This window comes from Colossoma macropomum, unplaced genomic scaffold, assembly GCF_904425465.1.
Source record: "Colossoma macropomum unplaced genomic scaffold, Colossoma_macropomum, whole genome shotgun sequence".
Taxonomy (NCBI): Eukaryota; Metazoa; Chordata; class Actinopteri; order Characiformes; family Serrasalmidae; genus Colossoma; species Colossoma macropomum.
In genome coordinates this window covers 11,373,569-11,398,418 of record NW_023494807.1, presented here as the reverse complement: position 1 = coordinate 11,398,418, position 24,850 = coordinate 11,373,569, and the positions used below count along the sequence as shown (strand labels likewise).

General features: G+C 38.3%; 1 protein-coding gene across 1 annotated transcript; it reads right to left on the bottom strand.

The window, feature by feature from the left end:
* Positions 1–6,972: 6,972 nt before the first annotated feature.
* Positions 6,973–24,477, bottom strand: meis3 (myeloid ecotropic viral integration site 3). Its single transcript, XM_036556215.1, has 12 exons — positions 24,444–24,477; positions 18,088–18,227; positions 16,708–16,882; positions 16,204–16,254; positions 15,643–15,693; positions 15,337–15,486; positions 14,613–14,721; positions 14,092–14,237; positions 11,348–11,424; positions 11,052–11,110; positions 9,437–9,523; positions 6,973–8,297 (listed from the first exon to the last, which is right to left on the bottom strand). The coding sequence occupies exons 1-12, from the start codon at positions 24,453–24,455 to the stop codon at positions 8,107–8,109; spliced, it is 1,248 nt and encodes a 415-aa protein (XP_036412108.1). The 5' UTR covers positions 24,456–24,477; the 3' UTR covers positions 6,973–8,106.
* Positions 24,478–24,850: the final 373 nt, after the last annotated feature.

The following is a 24,850-nucleotide window of genomic DNA, read 5'->3' as shown; positions in this document are numbered from 1 at the left end:
GGCCTGAGGCGTTTAGGAGAGGAGGCTGAACACAGGAGCAGAGTTTCTACAGCCACAAAAACGGGATATAGCGATGACTGTGGGCAGCGGATTGATACCCGAGTGCCGATATTTACAATTCTGACGATTCCTTTTGAGAATCCTTAACCTGGTGATGAATATTTATCTTTCTAAACTATTTGAAGCTAAAAATAGCGGTGCACTTTATCATCACACAAAATGTTGGAGATTCGGAGGTTTCCAAAATAAACGTTTTTTTGATGCTAACTAGCATCACTGCTGTGTCTGATCCACTCATACCAGCACAACACACACTAACACAATACCACCACGTCAGTGTTACTGCAGTGCTGAGACTGATCCACCACCCAAATAGAACCTGCTCTGTGAGGGTCCATGGGGGTCCTGACCACTAAAGAACAGGTTAAAAGGGGGCTAACAAAGTATGCAGAGAAACAGATGGACTACAGTCTGTAACTGTAGAACTACAAAGTGCACCTATATAGTAAGTGGAGCTGATAAAATGGACAATGAGCGTAGAAACAAGGAGGTGGTCATGATGTTATGCCTGATATATATATATATATATATATATATATATATATATATATATATATATATATATATATATATTTGTATGTAGAAAGTTTTTTATCATATATTGTTAAATATATGTGTTACACATATGTGTTTATATTTTGATGTATGGCTCAAATATGTAATAAGTTGGCATATATGTCATATATGTGGCAAACATAAATTGAAAAAAAATATATACATATATATATATATATATATATATATATATATATATATATATATATATATATATATATATATACATGTAAGGGTTCTTTTTTCCATGGTAAGCTTGCAGCAATAGAACTCTTTTTGGTTGTCTATAGAACTCTTGCCTTTAGTAAAGTGTGAACCTTTATTTTTCAAGGCTGCAGTGGCGATTTGAGTGCACTGCGCTGCATTGCGTCTGCTCAGATCTGCCACACTGCTGTGAATTCATCTGCTGGGAATGTTATGATTGACAGCTTGCTAACGAGTGTCAGCCTTAATGACGGTGCTGCCGTTAATGGAGATAAATAAATGAGCGCTGGTGGCTAAATGTTCCCCAACACTTTCAAACCAATTACTCCCTGGGTTAATCCAGAAGATCCAGCATCAACAGTCTACAGGCTTTCATGCTCTCTTTCTTCTCATCCTCGCTTTTCTCTCAAACTGAGGGCCCAAAGTTACCACATAAATCTGGAACACTTTCCTTTAAATACACTAATTTTTCATTGGCACATGGCCAGGAAGTAATGCATTGAATATACTTGAGTCAAATCATTTCTACATGAATAACATTCATGTCCCTTTACTGCATCAATTATAAAACACACATTAAAATGCTTTTAATGACATTTCTCTCTGAAAAATGGCATAATTAATAGAAATATTTTGAAATATAAAAGCAAAAAAAATATTTTGGAGAGTGACTTGGCATTTTGTTGCCATATGGCAACAGCATGCAACAATGGAACTGCAATCTGCAGTGTGTATGATGGTGATAAACCAATATACTGCTACAGGACGCAGATACATTCACCACCCGAGCATGAAAAAGCATGTGCATTGCAGCCATTTATGCATAAACATTTTAATAATGTAAAAATTATGTGTCCAGTGGAAGTGTGTTCATCTAATCCCATTTTATGCAGATTGCGGTTCCACTGACGCATGCTGTTGCCATATGGCAACAATTATATTTTATCGCTTTAATCAGAAGTATCTAAACTGGCCTTATTTACAGAAAGTACAGCCTGTTCAGATAAAAGTGTTGCATTTTACACATAAAGCCTTCAGTTCCCCACAGGAAAAGAAAAAATAGGACTTTTATATTGTAATCAGGTGAAAAAGCATTGTTGCCATATGGCAACGCAATGCAGTAAAGGCCTAATCAGCACAGTTTTGTCTTAAGGTTTGATTATATTTAGCAGAAATGAGTGCACTTGTGTTTCTACCAATTTACAGGAAGTCAAATCTGTCCTCACACTGTAAAAAATGCAGCCTTTTAACTGGGTTAACTTGAAATTTTGAGTCAGTTGAGCTTCTCAAATTGTGTTACATTCTTTAACTTAGTATTGGAAGTTCAATAAACTCAACATTTCAAGTTAAACAGTTATTTTCTTTTTTTTACTTTAATGTTTAAAAGCTGCATTATTTTTACAGTGCACTTTTTTATTGAGACCATTAATTAATGCATCATATTTGGACAATAAACACATAATATGATGCAAAGCAATCTGTAGGACTGAATATTGAAAGAGTTATTCTGTAAACTGTATAATAAAAGTCTCTCGCTAAAATGAATGACTGAACACATTCCACTAAAATTGCTTTTACTAAAAATTGGACTGAATAGTGGCTTAAACACAGAAATCTACTGTAAAACATTTGACTTATAAATATTTTATTATTAGCAGCGCTGCAGTGTTTTTCAGTGCAGTTTATTAGCCTCACCAGCATGTTAGTATTAGCTAACGACTCTAACCCTCGTCAAAAAGAGTGAAAACTAATAAAAATGCTGATGCTACCTGCACTGAAGTGGGTATGAATGCTTTCGTTAGCCCAACTGACTGGATTCAGTCTGGATAGGAAACCAAACACACACTTTTTTCACACACTAAAGCTTTGAAGTATGACTAAAGCACTAAACTGTATTTTAATAACTGACTGTGGGCCATTTTAGAATAAAATGCCCTCTAATACAAAGCAGCTTTTATTTTTTATTTTTTGATCAACATCAAAATGAAAGTTAAAGTTATGAAAGTAGGAATTCAGTTGTATTAGTACCTTTTGCTTATATATTAGGCCACGTCAGCATTTAGGCTATTTCAACTGCAGAAATCTCATCCTAAATATAGTCAATATATCCAATATGTCTCATTAGGAGATTGATGTAAGCATATTATAAGATCATTTAACCCATTTCTAGACATTTTTACTTGTTTTAAGTAATTTTATTTATGCATTTTACTTATTTTCACTGGTAGATCATTTTACTTGGTTAGAAAAATAATGTACATAATTTTGCTGATTTTAAAGAAATAATGTTTGAAAGAAGTAAAATGATCTGCCAGTGGTTGGAGACACTTTTAGAATATAGAATTACTTAAAACAAGTTAAATAAACCAATAATTGTCTTACATCAATCTCATAATGAGAAATATTAGATATATTGACAACATCTAAGATGTTTTCACTCTCTAAAATATCTTTTTTTAGAGTTAAACGATCAGAAATGTGGAATCACTGAAAAGGACAGATCAGCACAATTTTCTCTTTCAGTTTACTTTACTTTATGCCATGTGTTGATGTAATATATTTGATTTGTGTTGAATTTGAGTAAATAAATGTTTTATGTGTGAATTTGTATGCTTTTTTTTTAGTAACTTTACAGGAGAAGGAAAAAAAACCTTAACTTTCAGTGGAAGTTAATGGAGAAGTGATTTGTTTTGAGCAATTTTGGACGTTTTCTGAAATTTGAACAAGGTATAAACGACAACTGGACTTTTCAAATTATTCAAAAAAAAAGGAGAAACAATGGAGAGACGAGGTTTTGCCGCAACTGCAACAATATGTTTCAAGCACGTTCGTGGTTCCAGGCACTGAGCTGAACCCAAGCCACTCGTTCTTTTGTCCCTCTGCCGTTAGCCTTTAGCCTTATTCCCTCGTCTTTTAGCCTTTGGTCTTTCTGCTCATTCATTTTGTCTGAGAAAGCCTGTTCACATGCAGTTTAGCATACCCCCCCCCCTCTCTCTCTTTCTCTCTCTTTTTCTCCTTCCCTCGCTCCCCCCTTGTCTATATTCTGACAGGTGTGTAATTGGATGATTAATGTTCACTCGTGGCCCCCCGACACCCCCCAAACACAAAGCTACGTGCATACACACAAGCACACATACACGATCAGCCGCGCGCTGTGCTCGTATAATCACACCAAGGCTGCTGTGAGGAGACTGTGTGTAAATTGTGTGTCCACAGTTTGTTCCGCCTGCAGGCAACAAACATCCAGCTCCAAAATGCAAACACACTGAAGCTGCTTTGTTCTACTGTAGTGTGACCGAGCGCTGATCACGATCACCGGCAGATCAAGTGTGTGAAACACCCCCTGGTATTCGGGGGTCCAATGTTGTCTGGCTGCTAACTCTCTTTCCATAGTGGTGCTGACGCTTCAATGTCAGTAAATGTTAGTTTTATCAGTTGTTCTCCTGTAAAGTCTCTGTTCTAGTGTGGTTCTGTGCTCTTCCTCACATTAACTGAGATCTTCCTCGTCTCCTCTTCTGTCTTCAGTGTGAGAAATGAGGAACAGTCACTCTTCACTCCAAACTCTTAGGAAACTGGGCTGTTCTCTGAAATTCTAAATGTCTCTTCTTGTTTCAGGGTCAACGAGAAGAACGTCCCTCTAAAAATGTAGACCATGAGTCCATGAGGACAGCTGTGGGAACCTTGGTGGTACTTTCTTTTACAGTCTATCAAGTTCTAGAAATTAACAAGGTACGTGTGAGGTACTCCAAAGTACTAGGTAATTATTTATGGTAAATTCCAAGATAGTTTAATGAAATTACACCAAAATGACCAGCAGACTCTAGATATTTGTAAACAGTGTGTCCACCTCTAAAAGCTCCCTCACAGGAAGTTATTACATGAAATGTTCACAAATACACTGCCTGATGTCTAAGCAGGCCTGGATCATCCAATTGCTTCTATGGGCACGTGCCCAGGGTCCTCAGCCACTAGGAGCCCCCAGCAAGCAACTATGAGAAAATCTACACAGTCGTTTTGACCTGCGGTGCCAGTAGTGGTGAGAACTTTACTAGCAGGACAGCAGAAAAAAATGAACTAATTAGTCATTGTGTTACAGTGTTATAATAATCCTGACGCTCTTTCCTCAACATCTGCTTCATTTTCTCCCTCAATCACTGCTTACCAGCTGTTACACTATCCACCAAAGTCATCTTTCAGGTTTTTTAGCACTGAGCTACCGTTCCTGTGAATGTACTTTAATTTAAAGCTGGAAGGATGTGACTGAGAATAGTCCACCAACCAAAAACATCCAGCCAACAGCATCCTGTGACCACTGATGAAGGACTAGAGGATGACCAACACAAACTGTGCAGCGGCAGATGAGCTATCGTCTCTGACTTTACATCTACAAGGTGGACTGACAAGGTAGGAGTGCCTAACAGAGTGGACAGTGAGTGGACACAGTGTTTAAAAACTCCAGCAGCACTGCTGTGTCTGATCCACTCAGACCAGCACAACATACACTAACACACCACCACCACATCAGTGTTACAGCAGTGCTGAGAATGATCCACCAACCAAATAGTACCTGCTCTGTGAGGGTCCATGGGGGTCCTGACCACTGAAGAACAGGGTAACAAAGTACACAGAGAAACTGATGGACTACAGACTGTAATTGTAGAACTACTGTACTTAATGAAGTGGTTGGTCATCATAGTCTGTATTTTTTACATGCTTGGAGAAAGCGCTGCTTTGTGGGGACTCGGTTAAAGGTCCACAAATGTCCATTAAAATTCCCATCTTTCACTCGGGATAAACATCCATTCGTTTTGGAAGAAAGTAAATGAGTGTGTGGACAGGGAAAGGAATTAAAGCAGCTTGGGGTCAGGTGTAAGGGTCAGAGAGATAGGACACATCCTGCTAACCTCGGTATGAACTCTAACCCCTGCTGTAGGACACATCCATCACATTGGTGGGGGGGTGGAGGGTGGTGGAGAGTGAAAGAGAGAGGGGGGATGAAAGAGCGAGTTGGCCAGGGGGTCAGTGGAGCAGGAGTGGTCTCACTTTTAGCACTTTCACATGGAAATCTGATGAAGAAGTAAAGCCCACAGGCGGCTGCTTTAATCTACTGAAGTTCAGTAAATCAGATATAGATCAGTTTATAATGTTAGATGAGACTGTATTTACCAAATTACTCAGTGTAACAGATCTAGATCAGTTCAGGCAAAACTGATTTTACTTTATATGCTTCAAAGGCTGAAAAATAGGTAAACATTTTTACACTACTTGGAATTTTTGTTTTACATTACCTTACGTTAAAAATCCTGAATGTTTTTACTTCTCCTGAAAACTTCCCTATTTTGTAGATACCAGGTTCGGTACGTAAAGTGATGTTTTGTGCTTTTTATGCGCTATTTCTTTTTTTTTTTTTATTTCTCTAAAATGAATAATTTTTTAAATGAATAAATAATTGTAATCTTTTTTATTGTAAATGATTTTATTATATGATTTTATTTCTTATTTTTCATTATATTTTTAATTTTATACATTTTTCTTCATTAAATTGCTCTACTATGTGTGATCCTGCTGTGAATTTCTGCTGCTGGATGCATTAATTTTCCCAAATGCAGCAATAAAGTCACGCCAAGCCACACAGCCGACCATGTGATCATCAGTGAGGCAATAATAATGTTTAAATTAAAGTTAATGTCTAGGAGAAACCATGTTCAAGTAGGTTCCAAGAAGTATAGTCATATGCAAAATAACTCCCCAGCTCAAACTACATGTTTTGTTGAAGAACAAATAGGTTAACACATCTTCTACAGAAAGCACACATAAATGTGGCATTTTAATGCAAATTTAAACGCAAGCTTTCTGTCTATTTGCATAGAGTTTAACATGTTGGAAAAATAAAACATAAAATGTGCCATAACTTTGGCACAGGCCACATTTTATGTTGCATTTTTCTCCAAAAAAACAAATTAATTATGCTAAATTCAGCAAATAAACAGTACTTGTGTGTTAAAATGTGCAGGAGTTGCCCATAGGTGTATGTGATTTCTGTGTGGTTTAGAGCTTAAATTTTAATTCTAAAATTGTTGAGTAAGAAAATGAAAGAAACGAGCACCAAATTTACAAAAAAAGTGTTTTAGTACCATAATAGTAACTCAGCATTATCATTCCGTCATCATAAACATTATTATCTCACCATTTACAATTATCATTTTGATGCAAAGATGAAAGACATATGATTTTATAGTAGAGGGAATTCCAAATTTTAGTGAAAATGTTCAAAAACAACAAAAAAATGAAGAGACAGTCATCTGTAAGAAACAAAATGGACCCTAATACTGGTGCTTGTGGAACCCCTTTACAGATTTTACTCTGTTAGGACTGTTTACAAAAAAACAATGCATGTGTTACTCATGTAAACAGAGAGAGAACACACTGATGTACGTCTGATCCTTACAAAGCAAAGTAAAAATGTGCTCATTAGGACCTCAAGAGGGCTACCATTAATAAAAGCTTCAAAAAACTGAAGATTAACATTAACTCAAGGTTTGGTGAGATTGAGTCTCTTTGAAATACTTAAATACAAAAATAGATTCAACATAAAAAACCTAAAGCAATAATAAATATGACAGAGTGACATGATGACAACAGGGCTGAGACAAGGAATTGCACTGCCGTCGTTCGTGGGAAGACCAGTTCAGCTCAGAGCTCAGAAGACCGGCAGCAGTTAGTCTCTCATTTTATTGAATGCATCCAGCAAGTATGTCTTTGGGTTTGTGGAGAAAGCGTTGGTTCTAGAAGACTGCCGCAGGACTATTTGGTACAGTTGTGAAGGCACCAGACTGCAGACGTCTGGCATGCTCCTCTGTTGGTGTTCCTGAAGAAACAGACGGGGTTCTGGGCAAGGCAAGCGAGGCCTGGAGGGCCCCAGAAGTTCAGTTCAGGGAAGCAGGAGAGGGCTCAGGTCACCCCAAAGGCCATAGGAAGACGTGGGTGTAAGCCGAGACGTGTAGCGTGCAAAAATTCAAAAAAAGGTTCGTGAAAAGCAAACGTGAGTTAACGGCCGAGGATCGCAGCGCTTTCAGGCAAAGTACTTTGAGCCGTTTATGTAAAAAACAGTCTGATACGTAGAAGGTTTTGTGTCGTCGGGTTTAAGACACAGTGATTATAAAGGGTTAGTGTTTTATTGGAGATACTGTGAGTGCATCTGAACCATTGCGGAGGTGAAACCAGTGCAGTGTCTTGCCCCGCCTCTTTCTGCCCCCCCTCCTCTGCCCGTCCCCCCTCCCCCCACTCTCAGTGGGCGTGGATGTCGAGGCCTTGTCCAATTAGAGGCTCGGCGGAGTGGGGATGGGGGGGTGGGTGCAGTAGCATGGCGGGGTGGGGCGCAGGGTACGGGTGCAGCGATGGAGCGGCGTGGGTGTAGCCCGGCTGGGGCAGCAGCGCTCCGGGATAGTCAGCAGGCAGAGACGGCATTCCCTGAAGACCTGAGGACACACAACGAGTCATTTAATACTGATTTCAATACATATAACATATAATTAAGCCAAAGAACATGATAGGAAGTGTTCTATCGCTTTTATACAACAGTTAAACGGTTAAAAAGTGAAGAAAAGGAGCTCCAAACATTGCTCAGTGGAATTTCTTTTTCATCAAAAGTAATAAAACAATAAGCCATGTTAATATTATTGCAGTAATATTATCACAATTGAAATGACATGCACCATGTGAAGTGATGACAAAGTTTAATATGATAAAACACACCAATATTCAATAGTTAATTCAATTAGTAATGTAGTAAACATTTCTTAGGCCAAGCAGTGTAGCTCATCAACAGCTAGGCTGTGGTTTCCAACTTAATATTTTAAGTTTTAATAATGTGGCACATTAATATAGAATTTAACTGATATTTGTGATTACGCCAAACAGATTTTAGAACCAATTTTATGATATATAATTAACAATAATGTAATTATTGTGATCATTTTAATCATATGTGGAACATATACATACATACATGTATATGTCATTTATATTGTTGCTGAAAAACCTCCATTTTTGTTGTTTTTTAATTTTCTGTGATAATTTAAACCTGCCAGCTGCTCTTTATGGTCCAGAATTACATGGAAAAAAGTCTAGTTACATTCACTTCCTTTCTTGTAAAGTTACTATTGTGGAGATATTAGGTTTTGTTCCAACAGCAATGACATATGGAAATATGTAATTATATATAGTGTTGTAAGAATAGCGAGTGTCTATCAGTCCTTAAAGCTGTTCTGTATTCAGTTTTAAAACAGTTAAAGGTCCAGTCTAATAAACAAGCATATTTTTTAACTTTACAGGAGACAATCTTAACTTATAATGGATTATAATTGGTTTAACTCCCCAACACAAAAACATGCAAAAACATGGCTCAAAAATTCATGGATTTGAAGAATCATTGCTGTCAAGCAAAAGCTGTTTTTCGATTTTTTACATAACCTGAAAATACCAGCGGTCCTTATGCTGTGCGATAATTTAATGACAAATATAAACTTCCCTGTAAACTTTGCATTCTGTGGTGAATGACTCTCTAATTATCCTCAGTGTAATTAACTCTGCTGTGCAGATGCAGCTTGTAGCTCACCTGCTGTCCTAAGGCCTAAGTGAGGTTGAGCCTCTAATCCATAACCTCCTAACGCTGCCCCCTCTGGACTGTATGGGGCACCTTGACCTGTAAAAACAGACACACACACACACACACACACACCGTGAATCAGAGCTCATAACCCTGAAAAGCAAAATGACTCAGCTGATTGTATTTAAAGGGCCCATATCACAGAAAACACTAGACTTACGTTTTTTTTTATAAAAGAAGTTGATGTGCCCTACCACACAAAGGATTAAGGTCCAAGATTTCATTCATTTTAACCAGTTTCTCTGAACATGGGTGCATAAAATAACTGCACAATAAAACAAATTTCTTACGAGTTTCAAACAGTTTGTATGAAGCTGTAAAAATGAAGAGGTTTTGTATGATAAACGGAGTTGTGAGTGATTTCATGATAAGTCAGAAATCTGTACAGCACTGAGAAGAACCTGACACCCACAATGACTCATATTTCAAAACCGATAACCAAATCTCGCTCATTAAACATATTCAGTGTTTTTGTGACAACAAATTCCAAAATACAGAAGATTATAGCTTATTATTTAATAACACATCATATCTTTACCATGTCCTAACTTTATATTGTACTCAAAACACTGTAAACTGTGAATAAAATGTTGGTTTAGTTTTATTGTCCAGTTTATAGCATTTCAATCTACACTGTATGAGTTATGACTGAATAAGAGTTATTATTGTGACAAGTGACCCCAAACTTTTGAGCAGTAGTGTGATAAGCTTCAAAATGAACCATATATCAAAACTAGGCTATAAAAACAGCCTGTGATTGATTTGTGACGTCACAAGAACCAAAGTGTTAACGTATATTTAGCCCATAGCTCCACCCATTCTTGTTTCAGCCTGGACTGAGGCACAATATATGGCAGCCAATCAAAACAGAGCTCATTTACATCTGCCAGTCTTAAAGGTACAGTAACAAAAACACCCTCTGGGGTGTTTTCTGGATTTGTTCATCTCTTCTTAAACTCTCCTTTAAAGGCTCTTCATGTAACATGATCCTCACATGTTTCATATCAAAATGTTCCGTTATCTTCATCACTACTTTCCAAAACCGCTGCAGCAACTTCAGCCGCTGTAAACTCTCTGCACGCCATTTCACATGTGTCTCCGATGTGGACTGAATGAAGGGTTTCTGGCATGATGGTCAGTCCTTAGTGATTTCCTGAGTGTCCATTGGTCAGTTTCACACAGAATGTAGATGGACACACGAATCCACCAGTTCCACATGGTGAGAGGCAGATGACGTGTATCTCAGCCCCTCTTCAGAGACTCATAACTCTGGATGTGAGTATGTTCGTATGATCTCGAGATAAGATGGAATGGAAAGGGCGACTCTACAGATTCAGGAAGTGTTTGAACTGGATTTCTGTGCTGGATCTTCACAAATTATTCAAATTTTACACAAGACTGAGTTTGTGGACCCCAAAGGGTTAATTGTAAAGAATGAAGAGGGTTGGAAAATGGTGTAAAAGTGAATTATGATCATAAGTGGTCCTCAAACATAAGAAGGAAATGTCAGATATGAGCCCTTTAAATCGAATTAGCACTGAATGAGAAAGCATGAGTTATTTACCTGAGCGGTTTGACTGGTCAATCATGGGCTGGACTATTCTGCGTCTGGCGTTTATAAACCTGAGCAAACAACAGAGATAAAACTGATCAAAAACGAAAGCCTGAACTCAAACTGTTCACCATAACCACGTTTGTTCATCTTCCAATACAGAGACAAACATTCAATATTACATAAATCTCCATTACAGATAAACGAGTATTGATTGCGGTGCAGTAATGCATTGATCGGTATTGATTGGGTGAATGTGGATTGATGATCACTGTGAAGAAGCTCAGAGTGAGACAGTCAGTACTTACCAGTTGTTGACCTGGAGGATGGTGAGTCCTGTGTCTTGAGAGAGTTGTTTTTTCTGTTCTTCAGACGGGTACGGATGCTGGGATAGGACAAAAAAAAGTTTCAGAAAGAATAAACAGAGCTGCTACTGTTCAACTTCATCGGCTATTTTGTTTTAATGAATTGTTGCCGTGGCAGTAAAACTCTTTATTGAAAAAAAAAATCATTGAGCAAAATTGTATTGAGCTATAACTAAAATAAAAGATAAAATAATATGTAAATTAATCGACTAATTAATAGTCCTTAGCAGCATCCTAATGCTAAAGTTCTCATCTCTTTAAGAGCAGGAAATACAAGAGTGACAGACCAGTTCCCAAAGCAGCGTAATGTTATTTTTTAAACTTAAAGATAATCATCTATCATAATAATGAAGTCTTTATCCGCCACTGTATCTCCCACTGAGTGTGCATTTCAGTGTTATCACACCACATATCAACAATCTGATTGGTCGCCACTCAGCTCATCTGCATAAAGTTTGTCCAAAGGGGGGTTGTTGGGGGTGAGTAGGTCAGTCAGTGGTCCGATGTGTCAGTGAAATGTCTATATTGTCATGTTTCACCTCATTGTTGCGCTATATGACACATTCTGTTTGATGTAAATTAGGAAAACAATAAAAATAAAAAAAATCCTTCCCACATCCCTGAATGGGTAAGCAGTATTTCATTTGATAACAGTTATTAATTAGAGAATATACATTTTTTTTTATAAGTTTCGTTATGTTTTCTGTTAAATTTTCATATCTTATAATGACTAATTTTGCTGTGTCACACTCTTCCATTCTCTAAATAACTTGCATTTTTTACCCCCCCCCAGTATAGTTGGTGCCCAAACAGAGCATCATTAATCCTGTTTAACTGGATTTTTACTCATCCTGCTTTAGCGGAAAAACAGAATATCGTGAAATGTTTAGTGCATTGAGAAAATCGTGATATACATTTGGCATATCAACCTCCCCCTTAATGTTATGTGCAATTATTATTTTCTTAGTGTAAAAGGTTCCTGACCCTTTGGTTCTAGACACTGCAGTGCTGTGTGCGCAGCTCCTCTCCGTTCTTTATTTATAGCCGCTGTGCTGGAGCTCAATTCTGTGTGTAATTACAGCAGCTTCATTAGCGGCTAATTACCATATGCTCGTTACTGTACCGCGCCGGCACCTCTCATTTCAGCTCCGCTCAGCTCGGCGATGTTCCCCGCCAGCGAGTTCATAACATCCAGATTTCACACCTACTGACTCGAGACGGCTGATACACACTGTTTAAACTCTCTGACGTTCTACCTCGTCTCTGAACTTCACTCTGCATCTCCTCCTCGAGCTGCCTCACCCGACCCACACGGAAATATGATATAGATTATATATATGGATGAATATGTGACATACATCCCAACTTGTAAACATATATGTGTAGCAATAACATTATTCACATATGGATGACATATATTAGTCATATATACACCGATCAGGCATAACATTATGAACGCTGCTGTGTCTGATCCACTCGTACCAGCACAACACACACTAACACACCACCACCACGTCAGTGTTACTGCAGTGCTGAGAATGATCCACCACCCGAATAGTACCTGCTCTGTGAGGGTCCATGGGGGTCCTGACCACTGAAGAACAGGGTAAAAGGGGGCTAACAAAGTATGCAGAGAAACAGATGGACTATAGTCTGTAACTGTAGAACTACAAAGTGCACCTATATAGTAAGTGGAGCTGATAAAATGGACAATGAGTGTAGAAACAAGGAGGTGGTTAAAATGTTATGTCAGATCGGTGTATATAAGCTTTGTGTTATGTAAGGTTTTTGTGAAGGTTTTTTGTTTCTTTCATGTTTCCTAATGAAGTGAAAGTCAGTATAATAGCTACAAAACTAAACTCTAAAAACATGCACATTGTAAGCTGTGCAAAAAAATAAAATGTGAAATAAATGATAACATTGCTCCCTGACACATTTAAATAATTAAATTTGTTAAAAACAGACAGTAACAATTATAACTGTACTGTACTGGGATCGTTCCTCTATATAGCACACATACGTGTACGTATTCAACATATGTCCAATATTTGATACTCACATATACGTACATGGCATATATGCACATGTATTTTGAAATATATGCCTGACCTGTTATGATATGTAAACATATATGGCTACATGTCAGATTGCCAAATGGGAAAAAGTGATGACTTTGAAAGAATACATGTTCCACATGAATAAAACATAATTCTGTTTTTCAGTTTACTCACCTTCGGCTATAAGCGCGTCAATAAATCATATTTTATTGATGTGGACAGTGAAGCAGTTTTTCCAGTGTGCAATTCTCTCATTTGTCTTGCAACCATGACAAATACAGGGACCAAATTTTCTTTTTTCTTTTTTTTGGTTGTACAAAGCGTAACGGCAGTTTCAATAATTATAAATAAACCTGAACATTTTCATTGATTTTAATTTGATTTTTAGTAACATTTTTCGTGTGACCAAATTCTCACTTCTGCAAAATAAATCTGCAAATAATGTTTTTTTTTGTTGGACTAAGTATTTTAAAGTCACGTATTAAAACATAATTATTAAAATATAATGTATTAAAAAGAGTATTTTGCCATTTTGTCCCATTAGCGCAACACATTAAGAGCCAAAGAGGTTCTTCATTGTACCAGTACCACATTTCCTCTTCCTCAGAGTTTAAAGACTGTTTTTCTTACCGATAGATGCTGGAAGAGCCACGCTCTCATGATGTTGGTTGCCACTTTGGGGAAAATCCCTCTTTTCTTGTTGCTCCTTCTGTCTCGGTCCAACTCGTCCTCCTCTCCTGTGCTGGGAGACGCTACAGCTCCGTCCAGTCCGTCTCCTGTTATGAGAGTGATTAAATTTCCACATGAGTATAATACTGCAATTCAAATGATTTCTTTCAGGTTATTTACTTTTGGAAATAATCTAATAATAATATGATTTATTTCATTTATGGTGAAATGATGGACACATTCAAACCAGGTAAATGAAATGCACTTGTTTCCTGTCAGTTATGAAGCATAGAAATGCATTTGTATATGTGTGTGTATATATGCATATATATGTGTGTGTGTGTGCGTGTGTGTGTATGTATGTTTGTATGTGTGTGTGTGTGAGCGTGTGTGTGTGTGTGTGTGGGTGTGTGTGTGTGTGTATGTATGTTTGTATGTGTGTGTGTGTGTGTGTGCGTGTGTGTGTGTGTGTGTGTGCGTACCGGCGTCGCTGCAGGTCTCTGCGCTGTGCGTGGTGAGTCCACAGGAAGCACTGGGGGTGCCTGAGGGGGTAGACACACAGTCATCTGTGTCTCGCAACCAAGACTGATTCTAGATCAGGAGAGAGAGACAGTCAGTGGGACAGTGAGACGGCGCCTTTTCTGCCTGCGGAACCTAAAAGGTGGAACAACTGTCCACTGCTCCGATAACCTCCGACCTCACGAACTGATTTCATTCAGTTCGATTATACAGAAAATAAAAATAATAAACCCAGAAAATAAAACCCAGCCTTTCCTGGAGTTTTACAGCGACCGAAAATATGAGCCCACTGATTGATTATTATCATGATAGATTATAATCAGCTATCATTCAAAAATGGATGCCTGTGTATCTACAAATTGGCAGGAGTCCAGGACTCCACTCTTTTAAAGCCCTATATATATATATATATATTTATATGTGTATGTTGTGTGTGTATGTGTGTGTGTGTGTGTGTGTGTGTGTGTGTGTGTTTATGCATTTTTTACAATTATTTTCCTTCTTTACTTGCACTTTTTACATTCTGTGTTTGCCTTAGGAACTATCTCATGTTTGTATCACTGTTATCTTTATTATTATTACTATTATTATTATTGTTATTATTATTATTAACAATTACAGCCAAATATATACATAGGTACTCCTATTGTGACTCTGACTCACACAGCACTGCAGACTGTAACTCACCTGTTCGGACAGGCTGGTGCAGGAACCGGTGAAGTCCTCCATGTCGGATTTGGAGCTACCGTCTCGCTCCTCCAGCACCAGGTCAGTGGGCATCTTGCCCTTAAGACAGGTGATGTAGCGATGACAGAAGTTGTCACACAGATCGTGAACCTACAGCAGCAGAACAGAGAACAGCAGAGGAACATTCACTCACAGAGACCCACAAACACAATATAAACAGAAATAACAATAAAACGTCACTAACTGATAGTAAACTGAGAGCATTACTACAATATTATACTGTAGAGTAGAATGTGTGAGTCATACCTTTTCTAACTCCAGCAGGTGAAAGCGTAACACCTGGATGGCCTGGATCATCTGAGGAGGAACATACAGCACTGTTTATAACAGCATCTCTTTTTCTGGGAAACTGATCACGACTGGATGAGATGTGAGTATACATTTGTATATATTATATACTTGTATATCTTTGCACATTTTCAGAACAACAAAACTTTTGAATATGTAAAGAGAGCAGAAAAAAACTGACAAAATAGTCTCAACTTTGTAAAAACCTCATAAAAAAGCTAAAAGATTTTGTTTATTTTTTGGTTCTTAGGATTATGATTAGGTTGCTTTTGGGACAAAACCTCATATCCCTATTTTAGTTTTTTGTTTTTTGACATAATTTAAAAATGGCAGTTGCTCTTTATGATGTGTCAAAATTTTCATGATGAACAGACAAACAGAAAGGATCCAAAATTACTTGGAAACAATTTTCCACCTTTCACTTCCATTAAAAGTTAAGAATGTTTTTCCTGGTCTATACATATATATATGGAACATACCTCTATATATTGCTATTACATATAAATGCTTGCATCTTACCAGATTGTCCAGTTCTGGATTTGATGAAAAGATGGGTTTCTCTGAACGGATCTGAAAGCACAAGCAAACATATACATGTTATTACATATATTGCAGTGACCCATTACTGGCTGGTGTTGGCTCCAAGAGCCCGCACGGCCACGCGTGGGGGGTCATGGTTGGCACACACCCTCCTAAAAAGGGCCTTTAATGTTGTTTAAATGTCTTTGTTTGTTAGTGTAAAGATGTGTTTGTATGTTATTTGTGGTTTACTGTATCTCGGGCTGGGGGGTTACTGTGTGGGTGTTTTGTGTTGGGGGTTGGTCACCGTGAGGCTGGTGGGACCTCCCCCCTTGAATCTTTATGTGTTTTCCTGCTCTGGTGTTTAATAAAGAGCACTTCTCATGGTGAAATCAGGGCCTCCTCTGTGTTTTACTCTACACTGATGCCACAATATATCATTAAACATATCATCTCTGCTACTTGGACACATGATGAACCCACTCTGTTACAGCTCTCACTCACCTGTTTGGCGAAGGCTGCGATGTCCTCGTTGAATGAGTCGGAGGAGCAAACATCGCTGTGACTGGACAGGCCGGGAAGGTGGGCGGGGTTCGACAGGGAGGTGGAGTCACGCGGTGAGCAGGTGGCCAATTCACACTTCTCAAACACCAGAGCCAGGAGGGGGAACAGCGGATGGCTGTTCACACATAGATATGAGGAGTTAGGAGTGGAAACGCAAACACATCCCGAGCATCATCCCTAAGAATTCAACAGGCTGTTTTTGTTACTGTGATATATGTAAATGAGCTCTGTTCTGATTGGCTGCCTCATCCAAAATGATGAAGTCATAAGGAGTGTTTCAGCCCAGGCTGGGTTTTGAATGAAACACAATACATGACAAAATATCTGTCCAAACCTGACCAGATCGCACAGCGCGGGAACAGCTCAGTATGGAAAATTTATCCACACTTGATGATTTAACCTTAATTTTGGCTGATTATTTTATCATTATTTTATTTTTTTTTCCATAATGATTTTCCTGTGATAATAATAATTTATCTGTGATAATTATGCCTGGTATTGTTACTACACAGTAGTCTAACCAGTACTATCAATAACAACATTAGGCTTTATTTGGCACCAGTTCAGGTCAGTTTTAGACTCGGAAAATTTACTACCAGCGCTACATTCAGTTAGCCTTCTCACTGAGGTTGCCAAGCTTGCTGAGCTGGAGCATATTTTTGGAGCTAAAAATGGTGCAGAGCACTGATTGGTCAAATTAAATCATCACATAATTAGTCGTGTGGCAGAAAACCTCAGTTTCTAAAACTGCACTCTTAAAAAAGATTTCTTTAGTAAAGACAATGGTTTTATATAGCAACATAAACATTCAGAGAACCTTTTGGATGCTTAAATGTTTTTTTTGCATGGTTCTTAAGATTAAAGGAGAATGTGTTGTATATGGTTCTATAAAGCACCTTTTTGGAAAGGGTTCTATATAGCACCAAAAAGGGTTCTGCTGCTGTCACATTGTAACCCTTTTTGGTGCTACACAGAACCAAATAAAGCACATTCTCCAATCCGTTTAAGGAAGCAAATGGTTCTTTGAGTGATCATGGTTTTAGAACCATTGTCTTTAATAAAGAACCATCTTTTTTAAGAATATATCCTGAATCTCTTCTCAGAAAAGCAAACGCAGTAAAAGGAAACTCCTGAAGCTGCTGCTGTTTGAGTTTACTGTTACAGAGATCCCGCCTACTTTATTGGTTCTGCTGTGCGCTAGGAAACGGACACAGGCACTCCAGCAGGGTACGGATGGTTCTGGGTTCAGATTAGTGACCGCGCCGGACCAAACCACACTGTCCGGCAGAAAACACCCCAAAGCTGTAAGTTGTGTCTCACCCGTAGATCTGATCGCGGTGGTGTTTGAGTGAGTCAGGTACGGTGTGCTCATAGTGGGGGGGGGGCAGTGACCTCATCGCTTCGCCGTACCCCCCCACAGGCATAATGTCAGACCCTGGGTACTGCACCAGCTCTTCATACTGAGAGAGAGACACAGAGAGAGAGAGAGAGAGAGTATTGAGTTAGTGAATGTAGACACAACAGAATCAGACATGTAAAGCGAAATAGTGAATGCGTGGGACAAGCGAGAGAGAGAGAGAGAGAGAGAGAGAGGGGAAGGCCGTTTGAAGTTGCTGCTAATTTTCGCTCCTCCTTCATAAACACCAAGAACAGACAGCGTTTGATCTGTGCGCCGAGCGACATTCACCGTGGGACACGTACGAAAAAACAAAACAAAAACAATAACAACAACAGCAATGAAGACAAAAGAAGGTTCCTCATCTTTTAAGCTCGAACCCTAATTCTCACGCATTCCTTCATGTCTTTTTAAGCCCACTCACCGTCACAACCGCTCAGTCAAATGAGCAGTATGTAAATGAGCAGCATGTAAATGAGCAGTGTTTAAATGCTGAGCACTCGGCAACTTTTTCAGGGAAGAAAAAAAATTCTGCTTCTTTTTTAACCAAGTTTGCTTCAATTTCACTCGCTCATTTTTCATTTTTGAGAAATAAATATTAAATTCTAGCAGTTATTGAATATTCACTCAGTAACATTCCAGGACTAAATTTAGCACAATCAGGAAAAATGCCACAGGACTTTCCCTGAATTTTGTTTTAGTATTACATGTAATTTTCACACTTTTATTCACATTCAAATGTGGATTTTCTATTGTTTTGTTAAAAAATAGTACAGTACACTTGATTTAATATAATAAATGATACAAACTCTATTTGAGAGCAACAGGAATTTAAACAATCATATTAATGAGTAAACAACCGAACAATGTGCCTTCAGTGTAAGGGGAAAAATAAAATACAAAAAAATAGCATGACTGATCAAAGGGCTTTTGAAATCATCAAATTTCATCAAAAATCATCATTTTTGCACAATATAACATGATTCTGCATCTAAACCATCATTTATTGCGCATATTTTTGAAGAGTCTAGCACAAGTTAGCCCATAAACACCAGTTGCTGTCACTTTCCACTACCCTTTTCTTGTTAGGTGCAAAGCATCATGGGAATTGTAGTTTTTTCTCAAGATAATTGCATTGAAATATCTCAAGTGAAACTACAAATTACGAAAAGAACTCAGGAAAAAATTATTATTAAACGGATCAAACTCAATCTGAATCATGTTTAAACACAATGAGAGGACAGTAGGGCAAATTGCTAAGCAAAAGGAGTCGTTTAGAAAGCTAGTTTTTGAAGTAAACAACAAACAACACTGAATAAAATCATAAAATGTTTGTGTGCAATCAGAGCCACAGCGGATGATTGTATAATACATAAATATACTTGCTTAATTTCTAAATTCCCCCACATAAATAAGAGTGTTAACAAAAAACACTGCACACAGAGCTACAAACCTCATAAAAATTTAGGTTCTTCAAGGGTTCTTTAGCAAAGGGAATGGTTCTATATAGAACCCTGCACACTCAAAGAACCCTTCGCATGGTGAAATGCTTCTTCAGATTGATGGAGAATGTCTGTTTTTTTATATATTGCACCAAAAAGGGGTCTTTCCGTTGATAGAAGCTTGACATTATAACAACAGCAGAGCACTTTTTGGTCCTACATAGAACCATACACAGCATATTTTCCATCAATCTGTAGAACCGTTTTACCATGGAAAGGGTTCTTTGAGTGTTCATGGTTCTATATACTTTCCTAAAGAACGCTGAACCCTATTTTTAAGTGTGTACTTATTCTAATTGACAGGTTGCCATATTAAGGCTTCAGCACTGCCACAGTGGAGAAAAATTACAGTAATGAGGCTTCAGAAAATCACATTAATAAACCAGCACCGACATCACGCACAACAGTATCACCAGCGTTAAACCCACAACCGAACAGCCATCAACAGCCAAAACACGAAACACAACAAAACACAACAAAACGAGGCTCTAATCTTTTTATTATAGACAGTAAAATTATGCCTTAACTTTTTTACTGAGCATCTTCAGGTGCAACATTTATAAGATGCATTACTTACTTTCACAAAGCTACAGCTCTAACTACACTCTTAAAAAGATGGTTCTTCTTTAGCAAAGGGAATGGTTATATTTAGAACCATGCTTACATGGTTCTTTGCATGGTGAAACAGCTCTTCAGATCGATGGAGAATGTGCTGTATAGGGTTCCTTACAGCACCAAACAGCTTTCTTCTATTGTTATGATGTCAAGTTTGTATACAATAGAAAAAACAATTTTTGGTGCTACATAGAACCATTTTCAAAAAGGTTCTACACAGAACAATGTACAAGACATTCTGAAGAACCATTTCACCATGCAGAGAACCATTTAAGCATGTAAATGGCTCTATATGGAATAGAACTATTGCATTTACTAAGGAACCCTTGAAGAGCCTTCTTTTTATCATCAACATTTATAACCTTTATAATGCATAAAGAAAAATTAAAAAGTTATTAAAAGTTATTAAAGCTGCATTTTGTAGAATTGATTGGGTCAGAATTTCTGTAAAATGTTACAGAAAAACAGCAGCATTAAAAATAATAAAAATCTAGCAGAATTGTTCTAACAGAAGAAATACATTTTTTACTGCTTATATTGCTCACATATTGGGCTACATTATGCAATGTCGCTTGTTTGCTTTAGCCATTCAAAATTTTTGCAAAACTTTCAGTAAACGTTGAAGAAAATGAGTCAAATAAGCAGAAATCAGGACTGAATCCAAGGTGTTCATCATTTCCACGTGAATAAAATCACATCAACACAATCACGCCTTTCTGTTTACTCAGCAACAATAAACTACAACAGAGCTGATGTGTTTGAATCGTGTGGAAATGATGCATATTTTCAGTGCAGCACTACAAAAGCTGGAAACATTCATTCAATTAAGTTTTTATCGAAAACCACAAGCCTACCAGGCTAATTTACAGAGCAAGAGCAACTGCTTAAAAAAGATGATTCTTCAGAGGTTTTAGTAAAGGCAATGGTTCTACATAGAACCATAAGCTGCAACAGAACCATTTGCATGCTTACATGGTTCTCTGCATGGTGAAATCGTTCTTTGGATTGATGGAGAATGTGTGTGGTTCTGTATAGCACCAAAAAGAGTTCTTTCTATTGATACAAGCTTGACATCGCAACAATAGTAGAACGCTTTTTGGTGCTATACAGAACCATATACGACACATTCTCCATCAATCTGAAGAACAATTTCACCATGCAAAGAAGCATTTAAGCATGCAAATGGTTCTTCGAGAGTTCACGGTTCTATATAGAACCACTGAAACATTTTTTTTGAAAGTGTGCCAAATGATCTGTATGGTGATTTGTTGATCTAGCTACAAAAACCGTTCTGCTATTGTACTGATGTCAAGCTTGTAGCACTAGAAGAACCCCTTTTGGTGCTACAAAGAACCATTTTCAAAAAGGTTCCATATGGAACTGTATGCAATACACAAAGAGCCGTTTAAACATGCAGATGGTTCTATGTAGAACTAAACAGAACCGCTGCCATGTTAGGAGTGTATAGCACATCCTAAACAAAATGAGGGCCTCACAGCGCAGAGAGGGAAGATAAGGGCGATAATGAGGTGATGTATTAGTGTTATTGTCTCTGTTTAGACCTCCATTCGGAGCCAGTGGGCCACAGGGAGCAGTTAGAGCAGTTAGAGCTGTTAGAGCTGTTAGAGCTCCTCTCCAGCCCGAGCTGTGACCTACTTTAGCGCGCTAGCCTGCTCTGCTCCCGCCTGCTCCTCCACATGCCCGCTCACATGATTCCTCCCGCTTAGACGGCAAGAAATGCATCGTTCAGAGAGACAGAGAGACATTTCTGACTCCTCCTGGGAAGAAAGTGAGAACTGCTTTCACTCAGTCGCTGTTTAGCTTTGTTTTTTTGCTTTAAAGGGGCTAAAAAGGCAGCAAAGGGGGCAACAGGGCGGATGGCGGCCGCCTTTTAGCTACTGCGCTGGGTTAGGAAGCATAAATTAAAGCAGAGAAAGACATAATTAATGATTTTGATATGTCGAACAGACGCAGAGGAACAACATGTCTTGTATTCACGACTGAAACTGAGACACTCGAATCAAAGCTGAGTAATCACTATTCAGATGACTCACATTCGGACACAGTTGCGTCCAGCTGCACTGATAATTTTTAAGTTTTTAACAGATATCATGATTGAAGGTGGGCGATACGGCACAAATATGATATTTTGATGCTTCAAGAAACGTCACAGTATTTATTTCTTTCAGACGTCTGATCAGAGAAAAAAGAAGCAGTAGTGCTAGATTTTATGATACGATCAAAAACTGTGAATATAATTTTATTCAACATTTGACACACTGTGTTGTAGTTAATTGGGACTAATTATATTCAGAAAAGCATTTTGTATTGTGACATAATTTACTGCGATAACGAGATACGTTGTCATATTGCCCAGTTCTAATCATGATGTACCTTACATTCTCCTCTAATGCAGAATAAACATAAATAAGCACAGCCAGTAAAAGCACAGATACAGTCAGTGTCACACCAACTGAGAAGAACAAGTGAGTTTTAAGGGAATTCACATAATTAGCTAATATTAAATCCTTTAGAGTTGATGCAATCGCATCCCACCCCAACACTGTAGCTGCTTTATCACTGCAGTGGTCCACTCAAGGAAACAGAGTAACAGCCACTGTTGCAATAGTCAGATATTTGGAGTGAAACAATTATGTATGATAGTCTTTTTGGCAGCTATTAGACAAAGATTAACTCCCTAAATGTCCAGGGCCCAAAGTTTAATTATACACTCCTATAACATTAGAACAGCTCAGCCAGTTTGCACTGAAGTCCCTCTAGTTACTGAATAATAAGCAGTAGTATGTAATAAGCCTGGGATTTTAAGGGGTTAATAGTTTTTGAGCTAATGTGAAGGTGAGAGATCTATCATCACTTAGTAAACAAAGACAAGAAGCTCTGTTCGTAGGAATCACAAGCACATCAGACACAATGTATTCACCCCAAATTCGCTAATCTCACTGCAGTCGCAAAAGATGTGCAGAAACGACTGAATCGCACTGATATAAAACACAGAGGAGAGATTATTCAACTCTGCTTTGGTGAAATAACTAAAAATTAATAACAAATAAAAAATGGAATAAAAAAAATGAAAAATAGAATATTTACATTAAACTAGAACATTGTTTTAAAGCATCGATGGTCATAGGTTGTTTAGAAGTGGTTAGGAAGTATTAATTTTTGTTGTTTTATGACAGTAATTAATCCCGAATCCCCTCATATAGTGACCACACACAGCTGGACGAGGCATTAACACCGTCCATTCAGCTCTGGAGGTTTCGCAAAGTAATGCAGCTCCTCTAAATGCACTTAAATCGTAAGGCTTTTTTTAATTATTCCATGCCAGTAGTTGTTAAAGGGGAACTCCACCAATTTTTCAAAGTTTACAAATGTAATTAGCCTAGTGTAAGGTAAATAAAGTTCAGAGTGCTTTGGTGTGAAAGGCTCAGAATTGTTCACAGTGGAGGTGACAGGAACCAGACGTCCACCTCTAAAAGCTCCCTCACAGAAAGTTATTACATGAAATAGTTATGTATTCACTGCCTGACGTCTGAGACACTGTTTTACGATAGTTTTGAGACGATTTTTGCCCTAAAATCCATTTATGGTGGAGAGATACGTAATATGCAGGGTGTTATGAGGCAAAATAGTCCCCAGAGAAAACTTATCTAATTCAGATTTTCCACTATTTCCCATCATCAACATTGCATACATTCAACATAGGATCACTGGTGGTTTTGGATAATAAATAAAATGTCTATATTTGTGTTGTAGTCATGGCGATCCCTGGTTCCTATCACCACCACTGTAAAGACATCTGGACCTTTTCACACCAAACCACTCTGAATCACTCTGTTTACACCTCACACACTCAATATGGGGGAATTTTGAAAAAATTGGTGGAGTTCCCCTTTAACGTGGGCTTTATGTAGAATTAATTTGCTTTTGTTTTTTCCAGATTACTCAGCCCATTTCAGTGTTCATGAACTCCAGCTGGACACAGCAATGGTCAGTTCCAGCACTGGAGGGTCAGTTAGCCAGCTCTCCATCTTTCAGTACAGCGCAGGTGGGCAGCTATGGGCGCGCGATGACCCACTGATTGCATCTCCGCAACCAAAGCTGCAGAAAAACAGCAGAAAGAAAGAAAAAACACAGCACTTTACCCTTTTCTCCATGCGCCACAGGGGGAGGAGGACACACAACGGGGCAGTCCGGGGCAGCCGAGCAGTGTCCGCGGTCACTATCAGCACATAAAAACAACAACATTCAGAAGAGGTGCCTTAATTGGCCTGTGTGGCGCGCGAGTGCATACGGGCACCATTAACATCGCGACATAACATCCACTGCCTATCATCGGGATACGAGGCTGGAGCAGCTTCTTATTTGGAATTATCCGTTCCACCTTAAATGGCGCAGCAGTTACAATCTGGCCCAAGGCGCTATAATGTAACGGCTGCGCTATTTAAGGTGGAACGGATCATTCCCAATAAGATGCTGGCGAATAACCAACTGAAACTCTACCATCAGAGTACATGCAGCGATGCACGTGAACAGCTATTATCGATCTGAT

Coding starts and splice junctions, on each gene's coding strand:
- meis3 (XM_036556215.1), bottom strand. Junction 15,487..15,642: donor ACCTGCTGGAGTTAGAAAAG/GTATGACTCACA, acceptor CTGCTGCTGTAG/GTTCACGATCTGTGTGACAA. Junction 11,111..11,347: donor ATCCTCCAGGTCAACAACTG/GTAAGTACTGAC, acceptor TTGTTTGCTCAG/GTTTATAAACGCCAGACGCA.